At 36.1% G+C, this 17,058-nt stretch overlaps 1 protein-coding gene across 2 annotated transcripts in view; it reads left to right on the forward strand.

The window, feature by feature from the left end:
- The first annotated feature begins 5,950 nt into the window (after positions 1–5,950).
- The window catches only part of LOC149776416 (3-ketoacyl-CoA thiolase B, peroxisomal-like), a 40,616-nt gene continuing 29,508 nt past the window's right edge, over positions 5,951–17,058 (forward strand). For both annotated transcript variants that reach the window (XM_089940826.1, XM_089940827.1), the window contains exons 1-4: positions 5,951–6,304; positions 10,491–10,584; positions 12,514–12,568; positions 16,965–17,044. In XM_089940826.1, the coding sequence (XP_089796952.1) occupies positions 6,134–6,304; positions 10,491–10,584; positions 12,514–12,568; positions 16,965–17,044 (400 nt within the window). In that variant the 5' untranslated portion in view covers positions 5,951–6,133. The remainder of the gene's footprint in view (positions 6,305–10,490; positions 10,585–12,513; positions 12,569–16,964; positions 17,045–17,058) is intronic.

The raw sequence follows: 17,058 nt of genomic DNA on the forward strand, positions 1-17,058 counted from the left end.
CGCCTATACATTGAAATATAATCTTATAAGGGTTCTCAGGCGTAAACGAGAAGGGATGGAGGCATGAAGCAAGGATATAATCGGTGTAGTTTTAGCTTAACGGGACAGCGCGCAATCTGAGGCACATACATTCGTCAGAGAAATAAATATTCATCAGGAATATGTTTTCTGCAATATCATGGCAATTCTAACAGTGAAGAAAGGTTGTTGGTTATACGTGCGTGAACATCTTTCATCCGGCCAAGGCCAGCCTGTCGTGCATTGACACTACGCTATCACACTATTAATGGGAAAAAAATGTGAACGATCCTCAAATATACTGACACGAAAAAATAACTGAAGCGAAACAGCTTCGAGATAAACTACTAATAAAACCGTTTCACTCCCGAAATGTGTGTGTGTGTGTGTGTGTGTGTGTGTGTAGATGATATTTGCGGAATCACCGCCGCTACCACTTTTGGCCTTGCTGTTGCTCAACTTGTAACCACAGCAACTATCATAGGTATACCCATCGGATTTGCTGTCGTGGCTATATCGACAGCAACCGATGTCGATGGCAAAAAAATTTCGTTCAGCTACGTTCACGAATATGTGTGTATTCGGAACTTCTCGCGGCGGCAAAATACAATTACCAAGCAGTATTCGATGATGGTTATCGAGGTGAATATCGAGTAAATGTCTGTGTACAGTCCCTTAGTTTCGTAAAGAAGTAATATGATAACAGGAGTTTGTTTGGTTACTGATATAGGTACCTAACATGACTTTCCTTTCGAATGAGGCGCCTCGTGGTACCTTTGCTTGGCGGTCTCTCAAGCGCGTGTGATTCGGAGTCCAGATCATAGGGGAGGAGGTAGAAGGCTTTGACTCGTATCAGTAATAAAAACTTCAATTATCATTCTACTGCATTTAATGTAATGGGCTGAGACACAGTCTTACTGTCGCTACAGGGAAATGAACCCGATTCGTTTTTGCTAAATTTAAAAATCCCGGCCAGCTAGCAAGCCGGCCTGGATTTTTACGTTTATTATTTATCATTTTTGCGTTTATCATATTTTTAGCGGTAGATATGTACATCTCGACAAATTATTATAGTTTATTAAACATTGCGATTTTCACTATCTCTCCAGTTCTAATTTTGATGGTACAATAAAACACGAAATGTTTAACTTTATGTTGTTTCCATACTTCCCCATGCTGTACGCAGACGTATGCATAAGAAGGTGTGCGCGTACGTGCGAAATCTGTTACGTTAGACATCATACACCATTCAAGATAGTTTTTTAATTATAAGAAGTAAAGTTGTTTTATGTCAAAACTAGACCAACAAGTAGATCTTCGCTTTTTTCTGACATTACTGATAGTCAGAACTGATCGGAGGCTGAAACAGCGTGAAACTTCAGTATGGAATACTGTCCGACCTGGTTGGTCTCCGCTACCAGTAATGTGAGAAAATAAAGCTGAGATCTAATTGTTGGTTTAGACCAGCCCGGATCGGCTATCATGGTTTATCCTTGACTAATGCACTTTACTCACGTTGTTGTGCACTTGTGCTGTTGTGTCCTTAAACACAAAACGAAATCAAATGTATCATCCAGCATACGAAAGTTCAATAGCTGGCAACGTAGACAAAATTGATAATCGGACCTGCATATTAATGTGATACGGTGTTCGATGTGTCGGACCAAAGAACCTGGACGGAATTGCCAACCTAGGGTCGGCTTCAAATACCCTTGCACGTAATAGAATTTGGCATTGACCCGGAGACCACCATTTGACGTAGACCGTGAGTGCTTTATCGCTACGTTACATAAAGCCGCTAAAATACAGGTATAGTCTGTAGACTCAGGTACATCACTACAAAAACATATGAATGTGCAGATTTGCACCTCAGATGTCAAATATGACACGCCCTACTGGTTGAATAATTAATAGTTGTCAAAATAGTCATGTTGTGAATCGAATCAAATTGTCATGACTGATGATTTATTTATAACCAATAAATTATTAATGACTAACGTATTAATTTGCCCACATGGCATATTACCCAAACTTGAGCTATTGAACAAAAAAAATCAAAGCAACTCTACCTGAAGAGCGAAACAGCAGGAATGGCGATAAAGTTGATCTCGTCCAAAATCGATCGCATAATATTTTATCTATTAACTGATCATGTAATTGAAAATGGTTAATGCTGGACCAAAATCACTAGAAAAAATGGGAGAACAATGTTGCTATGTAAAAAGCATATCCATGGAAGTTCTGGAATTCGTTTCATATATGATGCAGTTCAAAGGCTGACGACTTAGGCAGTAAGAGTATGGAGTTACGATTTCTCAAATAAAGTGTCTTGAAATTTTGTAAGACCTGACGAACTTTATTAGATATTTGAAATGCCGCCATAAAGGATGCTACATCGTATACATGATTGCATGATAAGGATTTCGAAATATCTATGTACATATGCATACATACATACATACATACATACATACATACATAACCGATATGAAGACAAAATTTGACTTCTCTGATCCATCATCTGAGAGCTCAGGAAAATAATTTTTTCCATGCAAGTGTACGTGTGTGTGTGTGTGTGTGTGTGTGTGTTCGAGAGAGAGAGAGAGAGAGAGGGAGGGAGGGAGAGAGAGAGAGAGAATGAAGGAGTCAGAGATGATAATTTGTATCCTGCATGTGACTCACTGCATAATATACTGTCTGTTCTGAACTCGAATGGAAAGTTTTAAAAGGAAAAGATTGTTTTGTATCTGAGTCATATTATTTTAAATTATCTTGAAATTAGTTGAACCAATAACTGCATAATCCACAACTAAGTATTTACTCCAAAAGTTTAAAATATTAGACTGACAATTTCTTTATATTTCATACTTTACCACCAAAAAGATACCATCACACTTTTGAGGCATCAGTGATAATCGCCATCTTGGTAAGATAATGACGTCATAAATTACGTCACGTTTCTTCTTTGACGTATCGCGAACTGCCCACAATTGCGCGGCGAAGCATTATCAGCAATGACATAGAGTGCTTTTTATTACCTCCCAACACCCACCGCACCTCTCCCTCCCTTAGTCTTGATATCTGGTATGGGTAATAATATCATAGTATCAACATATACTGGCCATAGGCAAATGATATTTTGCATATTCAAAATGTTTTAGAGCAAAAGCGTACCGTAAATTTACAGCAAATCTGTCAAGGCAGCAACTCTACTCTCGGCAGAAATTGCTAATTTTATTAACCTAACACATTAATATTCAAGCACATTCAATATTTATGCTTCCCTGTGTATATTTTAAAGATGTTGGCACTGGTGTGTTCACTTGTTAATATATCTTTTGAGAGAGGGTGAGGGAGAGAGAGTGTATACACCAGGATGCTTCGCCTTTTTACGGGCGATAATACTTTGTAGCTTGTACATATATTAGAAGGCGACAAGGGAGATTACCCTCTATAAATTATACACAGGGATGCTGTCGTTTAAGAATCATTATATTGTTGCCAATCGTAGTATATTCTGATAACTAGAATCTGTAATAGCCATAAATAATTCTCAAGTCGTTGTATTACCCTAATAAATGTAAATGTACGTTAAAGAAATGATTCGACAGGATCCAGAGCTGGATACATTTTTGCAGTGAGGTTTGATTACGACCGTATTATTTTCTGCATTTAACAGAGTCGTCTTATAACTGCGAGTCCCATTTAACAATTGTAAATATCATTTTGATATCACAAATAAATGTTGGGATGGGGTGATTAGCGGATTGTCGTTCCGGATGTATTATAACAGTTTTGGGTTTGACCGTTAATAATTAAATCCTTGTATACAAGATTCCTAACTATAATTGAATATAGCACTTGCAAGCAGCCGTTTACAATAATGCAGGACGAAAGTAGCACTTGCAAACTGCCACGTACAATTTGCATCAATGAAGAATACAATATACCTAGACAGCATTATGAAAGTAGCACTTACAAGAAGCCATTTACAGTAATGCACCAAGGAAGACTTGAAAAATACACACATAAAATGATGGCGCAAATCCCCGTCCATACGTCAAACTCAAAAGTGTGTGTGTGTGTGTGTGTGTGTGTGTGTGTGTGTGTGTGTGTGATCTGGACGTTTAATGTAGCTTTAAAAAATTTTCAGTCATATCACTACGATGTCTGCAGTGTGGCAGTTTATAGTGATGTCTAGCACTGGGGCAAAATGCTGCAGACATGTAGCATGATGTCCAACCCAGTCACATTATCCTGACACCAGGCCGACCAGTCATAGCACTAACCTCTTAATGCTGAGCGCCAAACGAGGCTACTGTTAGTACCATTTCTGTAAGTCTTTGGTATGACTCGGCCAAGGATCGAACCCACAAGCTCCCGCATCCGAGGCGGACGCTCTAACCACTAGACCACCGGAGCGGTCCTGAAAATTGTTAAAGCTACGTTAAAAATCCAAATCTCTCTCTCTCTCTCTCTCTCTCTCACACACACACACACAGACAGAGAGAGAGACACACACACACACATTGCCGACTTCAGGGTTTCCGGCTGTAAATGTTTTAATCACGCGAGAAATGTGATTCATCTGATCACTGTGCCATCTTTCTTTCCAGTAAACTCCTTGAATAACCATTTTAAACATTCTCGTTTCATGTAGACAGGCACAATCAGAGGTGGACCAGAGGGGCCATATGTCCCGGGCCTCAACCCCTAAGCGGCCTCTGTTTACTAGTTAAATTTAAGTTTCTCAAATACTCTTGTCGTCTACTTAGCTGTCTTTTAAATAAATCTTTATATAGTATATTATATGGGCTTATTTTGGTATTTCTATTCATTTCCAAATTTCAATATAACTAGAGCCTAGTCGCATCAAACTCGAAATGACCCGGACCTCTCTCAACCTCTGAAGGACCTTCATGTATGCATTACATGTCTTCATTTCTAGTTTCAACATGTATTCCCTCCAGTTTGGATAAAGCGGCATACACAGACTTTTGAAAGATCACATGGCGAGCTGGTTCAGTAAGGACTTAAGGTTCTGTTTTCATCTTTGATTTGTACTCGGGTGGAAGTGCCGCTCAGACGTATTCGTCGAGTACACGGGTGCCTTTTGTCACCATAGCACTGCTCTCTCCAATCTCTTCGAAGTCTTCCTGGATTTCTGTAATCACCTCTGGCAAGTGTCCGATAATCTCCGTCGTTGCTTCTGTAGCTTTTGCAACTTTCTTTACCCCCTCCGCAGTTTCACGTGTTGGTTAGAGCAGTGGTGCAAAGTTTTTGTTCAAAGATAATTGTGAAGTCTTCCCGTGCGGTCTTTCGCGTCGGAAGCAAACGAATATTAAAGAAGTTAATACCATTCAAGGAAATGTTTCTGTTTTCTGTTCTAATTTTTATTTGTTAACTTTTTATAAATTATAAATTACAAGAAAACATTCCTATGTGTATAATTTAAGTTTTAACTTACTCCATTACTTTATTTTCATCTCCATTACTATACATTAATGCTTAAGGAGACCAAGCCAGCCTCACATGCCATTCTGAACACCCGTCAAGCCCGTGATTGTTATTACGTCATATTAGCTTCGTTAACCTCACAATGATCAGATGACGTATTATCACAAACTGCAACGTAAGCGATGTCTTCAGGAAATAAAGCTGAATGATTTCTTTTAATTGTCCCATTGCAAACTTGCAGGAATAATATTAACAATTAAAAAGGCAAGTATTTAATTGCTAGTTGAATGGTCGCCGAGCGCGCTTTCATCAGCAATCAGTTTATTGAAATCCGTTCTTTGCACATCTATCAGGATGTTAGTCCGCCCCAAACGAAAAAAAAAAAAAAAAAAAATGACCGACTCGGAAAGTATCACTACGACCACATCTGATTCTCTTTTAGGGAAACGAAGTTTTCACTCGCACCAGAATAAAAAGAGAGTACTCCGAATGAGTGTTGCACATGTATCTTGTAAACAGACCTTTTACTCCGTCCTAAATATTGACTTCTTGGCCCATGATAACAATATATAGTTTGTGAACCTTCGAACTCGCGTTCCCGTGCTAAATAGTTTTTAACCAGTGTCATCGCTTTCTAGCCTTAACACAGCAAAAAAATATGGAGCGCATGAAAGTGATGTTCGGTCACCTTACACCCAACCCAGCAGCCCTTCAGTCCGAGGAGGTAAAAGGTCGGAGCCCGTCCAGGTTTGCGGATAGCCCTGATGATATATGTGTTGTCTCTGCATTGCGAACACCAATAGCAAAGGCCAAGAGAGGCGCTTTTAAGGTATTGTAGGAGAAACCCAGTGAAGTTTTGGTCTGGGTGGGTGTGCTGGTATTGGTCGTAGTCATGCAATGTAAGACATAGCACGTTGTTTTTGTTTTAGTGCTACCTGACGCACACAACATAAATGTCAGCGTCGAGGTCTTGTATGTAGGACTAGTGTTGGTCGATGCAATGGTGTTCAGTAAATAATGCAAACTTATTAAGCCATTGCGTTTTTCGTTTATCAAAACGACTTTACTTAGCGGCGATGGTGCAGAGAGTGAAATTCGAGCACTGTAGTCAGCCAATGGTATGCAACCAGTTATATAGGTGGGTGGGGTGCATTATTTTTTAGATGCCATTCAAAATGTTTATACAAATCATACCTTTAAAAAGTGAATGCTACAATATTTGCACACATTCCCATTTGTTTGTACACCCTACCAATTTTAAAAGCAAAAAGCTGTCAGAAATGACCAGAATGTAGCCATTTTATTCATCAATTTATAATTTGAAATTTGATTAATGCCTGGAAGTCCTTAACACAGTCAACATATTTACATTGCAAACTAATGGAAACTCTCATTGTAAACAAGCTGAATGACTGCTCCTTGTCCTTTTCTGGTTTCTAGAATAGTCTATTTCGGTACAAACTTTTTGATCTGCATCCAATATTTGCGATGTCTAGTTTTAAAATTTCTAAAACAAACTGTTGTTGTTGTTGTTCTAGGGTTTAATGCCATTTTTCAGCACAAGATAGGCTATACATGGCGGCCAGTATAACTGGTGGAGGAAGAACCCTGGAAAACCCAGGGAAGAACCACCGACCCACAAGAAGCTACATGCAAGCTTTCCCACATATCCACATTGGCCAAGCCCAAGTTTGCAATATGTATAGTTTTGTTTTTCTTTTTTTCTCAAGATCACTAATTTCTTTCCTCAGCGTGCAAATATTGTGATCTTCAGGCTGCCTCTGATTTCACCATATGACCATATACAATATCTGCACATAATGGTCCATCATCACCAACCAGGAGTCATTTATCCATTTTGTTCCATACTGACATTGCCATATGTATCTAGCCAAAACTGTTGTTGACCAAGTGTCCTCATGCAGATGAATGAGGTGCTTCCTTTACACTAAATTAATGGACCAGTTGTAAAAGATACCTTTACATCCATTGAATGTTTAATATTGTGACTTCCATGGTGTCCATGTGGCTTGACTTGAAATAAAATCTTGGTTGTCAATGTTTTAAATTTGGAGAGACGGACATGTGACATATATTGTTGTATACCAAGGCAGTTTAGATTTTTGCTAATAATCTTCCTTGGTAATGAAACAATGTGACTAGATCAGTTTTTTTAAAAAGCTGCACTAAACAGGTGACTGTGGTCGATACTGTTTCTGCAAGTCACATATGCTTTGTCGATGTGTAATAAAGTGTCTGGAAATCACTTGGCCTGCAAAAATGTTAATGGGCATGAATTGGGATAAAAAAACAACACAAATGCCAAAAATTCTGTGCAACTTTTTTTGGCATTTATACTTCTTCAGGCACTCAATGTTTTGAAGAAAAACGTCTTTTATTTTAAAATAACAATTATGTCATTACATAACTATATATGACAGGATCTAAAAGATACACGAGTCTCTAATGAAACCTGAATCAGTAAAATAATAGAATAAAACAGTCATACATATAATTATATTCTTATAAAGGATATACAATGTATCAATTTAAAAAAAAGAAATACAATTTTATTTAGTGCATTGGCAGTAAGTCCATTAGGATACAAAGTATCTAACTTATGAATCCAATAAGTTTCTTTTATGAGTCTACTTATGTCACCGTGCACAAAATAAATCTATTGGCATGAAGAAAAATCAAGTAGAGAGTGATTATTGGTGTTAAAGTGTGTTGAAATATTAGAGGAAAACTGAGGATCTCTATAATTTTTTATATGAAAGCAATGATTATTCATTCTCTTAGAAACTTGAAGTGTTTGTCCAACATATTGCATGCTACATTTTTTGCAGGTTATCAAATAAATCACATCAGTTGATATGCAGTCAGTGTTATCACATAGAGAAAATACCTCTTTTGTATTAGCAATCTGAAAGAAGTTGTTGTTGTTGTTGTGGGGTTTAACGCCATTTTGCAGTACATGATAGGCTATACATGGCGGCCAGTATTAATGGTGGAGGAAGAACCAGAGAAAACCCCGGAAAGAACCGCCGACCCACGAGAAGCTACTGGCAAGCTTTCTCACATACCCACATTGGCTGAATCTTAGACTCGAACCGCCGCAGACAGAGGTGAGATGGCAGTGATCCGTAACGAAGAGCGCTTTAGACCACTCGGCCACTCGGGGCCCCCTCTGAAAGAAGTACTTTTTCTTATGTTTGCACATTGAGAGTACCTGTTACGTTTAGATGACAAAAATTGTCTTTTTTAAATTTTCTGTCTGTTTAGTTCTAATTAGAAAATCTTGCAAATTCTTGGATCTTCTATTTTATGCTGGTTTTATTTGATAAATTTAGGAGACTATAATATTAATTATACAACATATATTAGTTAATGAAGGATTATGTTGTATTGTGAAAGGAATTATATTTTTCTCTATTTTACATTCTGCTGTGTTTAAAGTCTCATGTTGAGTAAGATTACGGGCTTTGTTCAATGCAGGATCAATTATATGTGTAGGATAATTTCTATTTTGGAAATATTTGTAATTTATTCAACGAATTTTGTAATTGACAATCATCTAAAATAATGCGTCTGTATCTTTTGGCCTGGTTATATGGTATACTGTTTTTACATGACATGGGATGACATGAAGAATATTCCACATATTGGTGGATATTAGTTTCCTTGACATGAATACTTGTAGGAATAGTGTTATCAATATTTTTTATTACATTTACATCTAACAATGAAACATGCATACTAGATGCAGTATAAGTAGATTTAATCATTGGGTAAAAATGATTTAGGCGATTAATACATTTTTTCAGTTCTTCAGTTGAATGGTTTCAGATCATAAATATGTCATCTAAAAATCTGAACATAACAGCTGGATTAAACTTTTCGTTTTGAAGAAAATCTTTTTTAATTTACCCATGAAAAGGGAAGTGTATGAACGAGCCATAGGACTACCCACTGCCATACCCATTATTTGGGTGCAATTCATATTATTAAATTGAAAATAATTATTTTCCAAAATAAGTTTTATTATTTTACAAATATCTTCACTAGATAGTGTGTTATAATTAGGATTGTTATCAAGAAAATATTTACACGCTTCAGTACCATCTGCATGCAGAATGTTGGTATATAGTGATGTTACATCTAATGATACCAGGATTGAGTTATCAGATAGCTGTGGAATAGACTTCAACTTTTTAATGAAATCAGTAGTATCTTTAATGTATGAAGGAAGTGATTTCATTAAAGGTTGTAAAACACTGTCAATAAATTTGGATAGGTTTTCAGTATATGAATTACAACCTGATTTAATGTGTCATCCTGGATAATTTAAAGGTAAATTTTGGTCAGGATTTTTATGAGTTTTGGGTAATATGTAGAATGGGCATGAAGATACAAACTGAAATAAAATTGCCCCTTCAAATCTGAGACATTCCTTGATCAGAGTTTTTGTGTAGAGGGGTGGGGGACAGTGCAGTGTAGCAAGGGGGAATGTGTTTTATTTGAGATAGGTGCTTGTTACTTTTGATCTGTTATGGGGGCTGAAATCCTGTTCTTTCTCAAATACTCTATACTCAACAAATATTAGGCATTTGTTGACTGGAGTTGTGAATTTCATGTTTAACAAAGAAAGTCCCTGCCTTGCTCAGTCTGAAATGGTAATGGTAACAATTTATGCTTTTCCATGTCACTAAATTCTTGTTTTTTGCACATTGAATGACATAATGTCATGTACCAGTGCTATATAAATGATCTATCTTTGTTATTACATGTAAATATCTATACAATCTTTGCAGTTATGAAAAGAGGTTAAACTCATGTACATAAAATATTTATGAAACTTGTTTTAAATGATATTGATGGCTTATATATATATGTTCTTAAGTTCATTAGATGAATTTTATATCCAGTGAACCCATGTAAGGTACTCTCATTTATTAAACATGTCTAGTTCTGCCATCCTGGATGCATGGCTAATTAGCAATTATTTGTTTCAGGACACACATGGAGATGACCTGCTGTCACAAGTTTTCACTGCTGTGATTAAGGATGCAAAGATAAATCCAGCTGATATTGGGGATATCTGTGTGGGTAGGCAAAATTTTATATGCAACGAGCAACGATTCAATTAAACAAGACGTTATGAGATAGAATTCTGTCTACTGATGGTGCCCCTACCTCCATCTGTTTAGGAAAAAATGGAAGGGTGAATAGGTTTTTTCAGTGCTTGGAGATATGACTGTAACCATGGAGAGAACCATTTTTAGCTCACATGACCATAATGCCAAGCGATTTATAGTATAGTATTGCATTGTTTGTTCACAATTGTTATTTTATAACTTCTCTAAACAAAAAAGTTTGCATTAATGACCAAAAATTCAGATTTAAGGTCCGTGGCAAAAGAGAATGTCATTCATCTTGAATTTGACCAGCTGATTCAGATACAAGATGCACTGTATATAGTACATTGCATGCAAATGGAAGATATATCCCAAAAATTGGGCTGAAAAGATTTCATTATTTTTCATGGAAGAGTTAGAGCATTGAAAGAAATCGATGGTAACTGTTAGTTCAGGTGGCTAGAAAGTCTACCTCCACCAGACCTGCACCATCTACTTCCATTGATTAATGTCATGTAACTTAACCTGCTGACCCCAAACACACAATTTTAAGATATGTATATCCTTTTGGATCCAGAAAAGCTGAAAATGAACCTGCCAGTTTTTCTGGAAACAGTGGCTTAATGTGTCTGATCATTTTTTGATGAACCAACGCTTAATTTTCATACTGTCCATATTGCCTAATGGATGTCATAAGTAGTGTATAATCTTCAGAGATATACTGACACTCCTTGCTTTGTGCCAGGTCCATATTGCCTGATGGATGTCATCACAGTGTATGCTTCAGAGATTTACTGACACTAATGGGTTTGTGCCAGGTCCATATTGCCTGACATATGTCATCATAGTGTACGTTTCAGAGATGTATTGACACTTCTGGGTTTGTGCCAGGTCCATATTGCCTGACGGATGTCATCACAGTGTACGTTTCAGAGATGTACTGACACTTCTGGGTTTGTGCCAGGTCCATTTTGCCTGACGGATGTCATCATAGTGTACACTTCAGAGATGTATTGATACTTCTGGGTTTTTGCCAGGTCCGTATTGCTTGACGGATGTCATCATAGTGTACGCTTCAGAGATGTATTGTTGACACTTCTGGGTTTGTACCAGGTCCATATTGCCTGATGGATGTCATCACAGTGTACGCGTCAAAGATGTATTAACACTTCTGGGTTTGTGCCAGGTTTACATGCTTCTGAAAATTGTACCGATAGCCTTGCTGTCAAAAACATTTCAAAAGAGTGTTAGATGGTGATTTTTGGTTTTGCTGCGAAAAGCGAATCTTAGAGCGGAAGCCATAAAAAGGAAATCATAATTATTTTTATTAGAATTGTGTACTTTCATTCCAAGGTTGTCACTGTTGAACTGATGGCTGAGTTATTCATTATACATGTGCATACAGACTTTACATAGCCTAGCGTGTGCTGAAAAATGGTGTTAAACCCCAACAACAACAACAGCAAACTTTACAGTTATAAATTAACATTTGGTGTGGGGTGGGGTACCTTAAAATTTGACCATGAAGTTGTTTTAAAGATAGGGAACAAGTACCTTCCTCATACTAAATAGCAGACTGATGCATTCAGGTTACCATGACTTTGAATTCCTGTTTGCCATTCAATTCATGATAAAGTTCTTAACTATAATAAATGTTGGGTGATATTTTTGACAGCTTAGTACACTGTTTAAGGTAATTTAGTACACTGTCTAAGGTAATTTATTACACTGTTTAAGGTAATTTAGTACACTTTTTAAGGTAATTCTTATGAAGAAATTGTTCAGTCAATTTTCATTTCAATTGCAGAAGCATATCACTTTTGAGACCCGTGAAAAGGTTAGATAACCTTAACAAACATTGGGATGATGCAACAATTTTATTACTTCATCTTTCTTTCAGGCAATGTTGGTGATGGTAGAAGTGCATTCACAGCAAGAGTTGCTCAATTTTTCAGGTACATTATCCAAAGTACTTCTTTTATGTTGAACTTTTTCTGACACTGTGAATAGGAAAGGAACATTAATTTATTTTTCAGATCCAAACTATCTGATCAAAATTTTTGCTGGACCTTTTTGATCGTACTAAATATAGCTAACTGAAGCAGATATGGTTAATGCATTATAGTAATAAATTAGGCTAACTGATATGGTTAATGCATTATGCTAATAAATTAGGCTAACTGATATGGTTAATGCATTATACTAATAAATTAGGCTAACTGATATGGTTAATGCATTATAGTAATAAATTAGGCTAACTGATATAGTTAATGCATTATACAAATAAATTAGGCTAACTGATATGGTTAATGCATTATAGTAATAAATTAGGCTAACTGATATGGTTGATGCATTATAGTAATAAATTAGGCTAACTGATATGGTTAATGCATTATACTAATAAATTAGGCTAACTGATATGGTTAGTGCATTCCTTATGCCCTTAGTAGGGCCCTGTAAATAGTACTAAATTTTATTAGCTGGTATTGTTGATGCACTCTTTATGCCCTTATCAGGGCCCTGTACATAGTACTAAATTTTATTAGCTGGTATTGTTGATGCACTCTTTATGCCCTTATCAGGGCCCTGTACATAGTACTAAATTTTATTAGCTGGTATTGTTGATGTACTCTTTATGCCCTTATCAGGGCCTGTAAATAGTACTAAATTTTATTAGCTGGTATTGTTGATGCACTCTTTATGCCCTTATCAGGGCCCTGTACATAGTACTAAATTTTATTAGCTGGTATTGTTGATGCACACTTTATGTACTTATCAGGGCCCTGTAAATAGTAGTAAATTTTATTAGCTGGTATTGTTGATGCACTCTTTATGCCCTTATCAGGGCCCTGAACATAGTAGTAAATTTTATTAGCTGGTATTGTTGATGCACTCTTTATGCCCTTATCAGGGCCCTGTACATAGTACTAAATTTTATTAGCTGGTATTGTTGATGCACTCTTTATGCCCTTATCAGGGCCCTGTACATAGTACTAAATTTTATTAGCTGGTATTGTTGATGCACTCTTTATGCCCTTATCAGGGCCCTGTAAATAGTAGTAAATTTTATTAGCTGGTATTGTTGATGCACTCTTTATGTCCTTATCAGGGCCCTGTACATAGTACTAAATTTTATTAACTGGTATTGTTGATGCACTCCTTATGCCTTATCAGGGCATGATGCAAAATACTGTCAACTCTTGTCTGTTCATTACATCTCAGTGATATCTGCACCTTTTAATAGGTGTGGAGATGCTTTACATAAATATCCTTAAACTCCTTGTACACTGTTAGAGCTAGTCTCTTTTAACTTGAATCAATGATAACTCTTTTGGGTATACCTTGTTTCCACATTTTCTGAAGTTTGATCACATACCTGAGGGTGGTGATAAGGGATGGTGTCACTGTACATAAATTTAAAATAAATCCTCAGTTCTGCATTCTTGGATCAGAAGTAATTTCACAAAATTCCCACTACGTGTAGAGCCTAGAGGTGAAACACCTTATTTTAGGACAATTATTTTGTAATAAAAATTGTTTTTCCTTACCTCATTTCTCTCAGAATTTGCTGATAGTCTTATGTTACATGTTTAAGCTCTAATAAACAGTAACAAAGAAAGAGTAAAAACAACAAGCTTTGAAACATTGAAAAATTAATTTATTTCCCAGGAAAAACAATGTAAAAATGAAAAAAATAAGAACTTATCGTTTTAAGAAATCAAATCCAAGAATAATCCATGAATTAAATTTTAGAAGTCCTAGTAATGAAATGTTCTAATGAATTCAAGTTCGAGTCCCAATGAAAATTCCAAAATGGAAGGCAATGACGTATACTGTAGCTAGTATTGTGCTGTTGTGTCTGTAGTTCTTTGTTGTTTCACAAACAATATTATGGTGTTTGAATTTCGGAATAAAATTTAAAGAAATGTCTTTGTCCAAGAATTCTGTATGAGCACTCAGATATTTCCAGGAAAAAGATTTAATCTTTTAGAATCCAAATAATTTGAATAAAAATTAAAAATGTAACTCCAAACTGGCACAAACACTTTCCAGTGTAAAGGCCCAGCCAACTAAATCTCTATACAAATCAGTATAAAACCAGAATACTGTGCAAAACATATCCAGACGAGGGTAACATGATCATCTTCCAGAACAGTTTAGAAGATATTTACATGTCTAATGTCACATATTCCAGTACAGCCTCAATCTCACTCTATGTATCCCTCAATAAAAATAAATGTGAAAAAAGCTGTTTACTTGATTCTCGTTCAAGGCCAGGAACTAGGTCAGCAAAAGGATACAAAGTTCTACTTTTAGGTTTATTCAACTAGCAGTCAGGTCAAACTAATTTCTGGAAAATATCAAATTCCTAGTAAACAAAATTACATTACTTTGACATGTAATGAAATTAAAAATAAAAAGATTTTAAAACTTACAATTAAATTAAATCAAATATACATAACAATAGTTCTGTTAGCTCTAAGGGAGAGATTATTACAAAGATCTGTTTAGCAAGTTTTAGTTTTGCTGGTTTTAACAGTACTCTTAGCACATTGTAAACTCTATGATATACAGGAAATGAGAGCCAACTGCTTTCACAGGAACATTGAGACAGCTGACATGGACTTGTCTGGCAGGGTTTCGAACCTGTGACCTGCAGGTTACAGTTCTGTTACCTTGCCAGTTGATCTACTGTTGCTGCTCCCTAGACCAGTGTGAAAGATGCTCAGATGTCATTGGCAACATTGATGAGTTTTTGCTGTAAATAAATGTCATGTTGACTTCACTGTAACAAAATATCTACACAGTTTTATTATGTTAACATCTGAGATTGTGCTAGCCACATCATGATTGGAATCTCATTGCTCTGTTTCCACTACATCATGTACCTCGAGGATCAGTGGTTCTTTCCGGGGTTTTCCTGGGTTCTTCCTCCACCATTAATACTGGCCACCATGTAAAACCTATCGTGTGCCGAAAAATGGCGTTAAATCCTACAACAACAACAACAGATTCATCATGTATCTAGCAGTGTGTGGCATTGCATTATCATACTGAAATATCCATGATCCTTGTTGACATAACTTGTCAACAACTGGCAACACATTTTCTTCATGAACAGCTACATGCTATTTTCAGTTTATATTGCCACTTCAAAGGTACCCCCCCATTGTTAAGTTATGCAACCCTAAAACATGACAGTTGTCTGAACTTGGGGGTTCTCCATGGTAATAATGGGGTCCATTTCTCATCATCCTGGCACCGAAGACAGACTTTACCAAATAATATCTGAGTTTTGTCTGAGAATATTAACTTTCTTCAATTATTATCTGTAGTCATATGCAGTTTAGAACAACACCAGTCCTTACAAATCCAGTTTTTTCTCTCACTATGACAGTTTTTGTCTTTACTACCCTTCTTTTGTATCTTTGAAGTTTAAACTGTTTATTCACTGTTATATCAGATGATTTCAATGGTGTAATGTCATTAAATATATTTGCAACATCCTTCTAAGATTTCCTGCAGGTTTTTTAAACAGTTTTTTAGGCCTCCGTCTTCATTGTCATTTTTCTGTTCATGTAGTTTTATATAAAATATTTGGCGACAGATAACTAATTTAACTGTAATATTTTTCTAAATTTTGGCCCACTAAAATTTTCCCTGGATAACTGAACTTTAACTTCTTTTGACTTTTTGATTTCCTTTCCCATTCTACCCATTTTCATTTAGTATATGACATATAATCAAAAAAGTAAATAATTCTGCCTAATATTTGCAAATGGAAAACCTTTGACTACTTACTGTGTATGCCTGGAAAAAAAGGTCCACATATTTCGCGACCATTATAAAGTTTTTGTGGGGTTTTTTTTCAATTATGTAAAAGTGTGTTAATTACAAAAGTAGTATATTTCAGCTTTAAAATGGTATTTGCTGTAGACGGCCTTAAAAACTATTTTTATTCTGCTGCTGGTAGAATCACTTGTGTGTTGAAGCACAGTAAGCACTAATTATAGGTATCCCAAGCAATGTGTTCTCCATTCATAAGTTGCATGCTTTGCTTTGAAGTACGATAAGTAGACAAACTTAATAAAGGTAAGGGGCATACATGGGGATAAATAATAATAATAGACCTGCTGACAGTAAAACATATTGTTTTCAGTGTATTGACTTCAGTCCTTTGAAACAGAAGTTTTTTTTGTGTCAGCTCAATTAAGAAGCTTATTGTGCTAACAGAGAAAATGTTATTTTTCATTACATTGTATAAAACCAATACTTAATATTAAACTTTCAGTTGAGATTTTCCATATTAGTGATGAAATTAGGTTTTAATATATCTATTTCCTTTTATAGTGGAATTCCAGAGACGGTACCGGTATCATCGGTGAATAGGCAGTGTTCCTCAGGTCTGCAGGCTTTTATGAATATAGCAGGTATGAATAAGTAC

This window comes from Sinohyriopsis cumingii, chromosome 18 (assembly GCF_028554795.1).
Source record: "Sinohyriopsis cumingii isolate HCF-2022 chromosome 18, ASM2855479v2, whole genome shotgun sequence".
NCBI classification, from domain to species: domain Eukaryota; kingdom Metazoa; phylum Mollusca; class Bivalvia; order Unionida; family Unionidae; genus Sinohyriopsis; species Sinohyriopsis cumingii.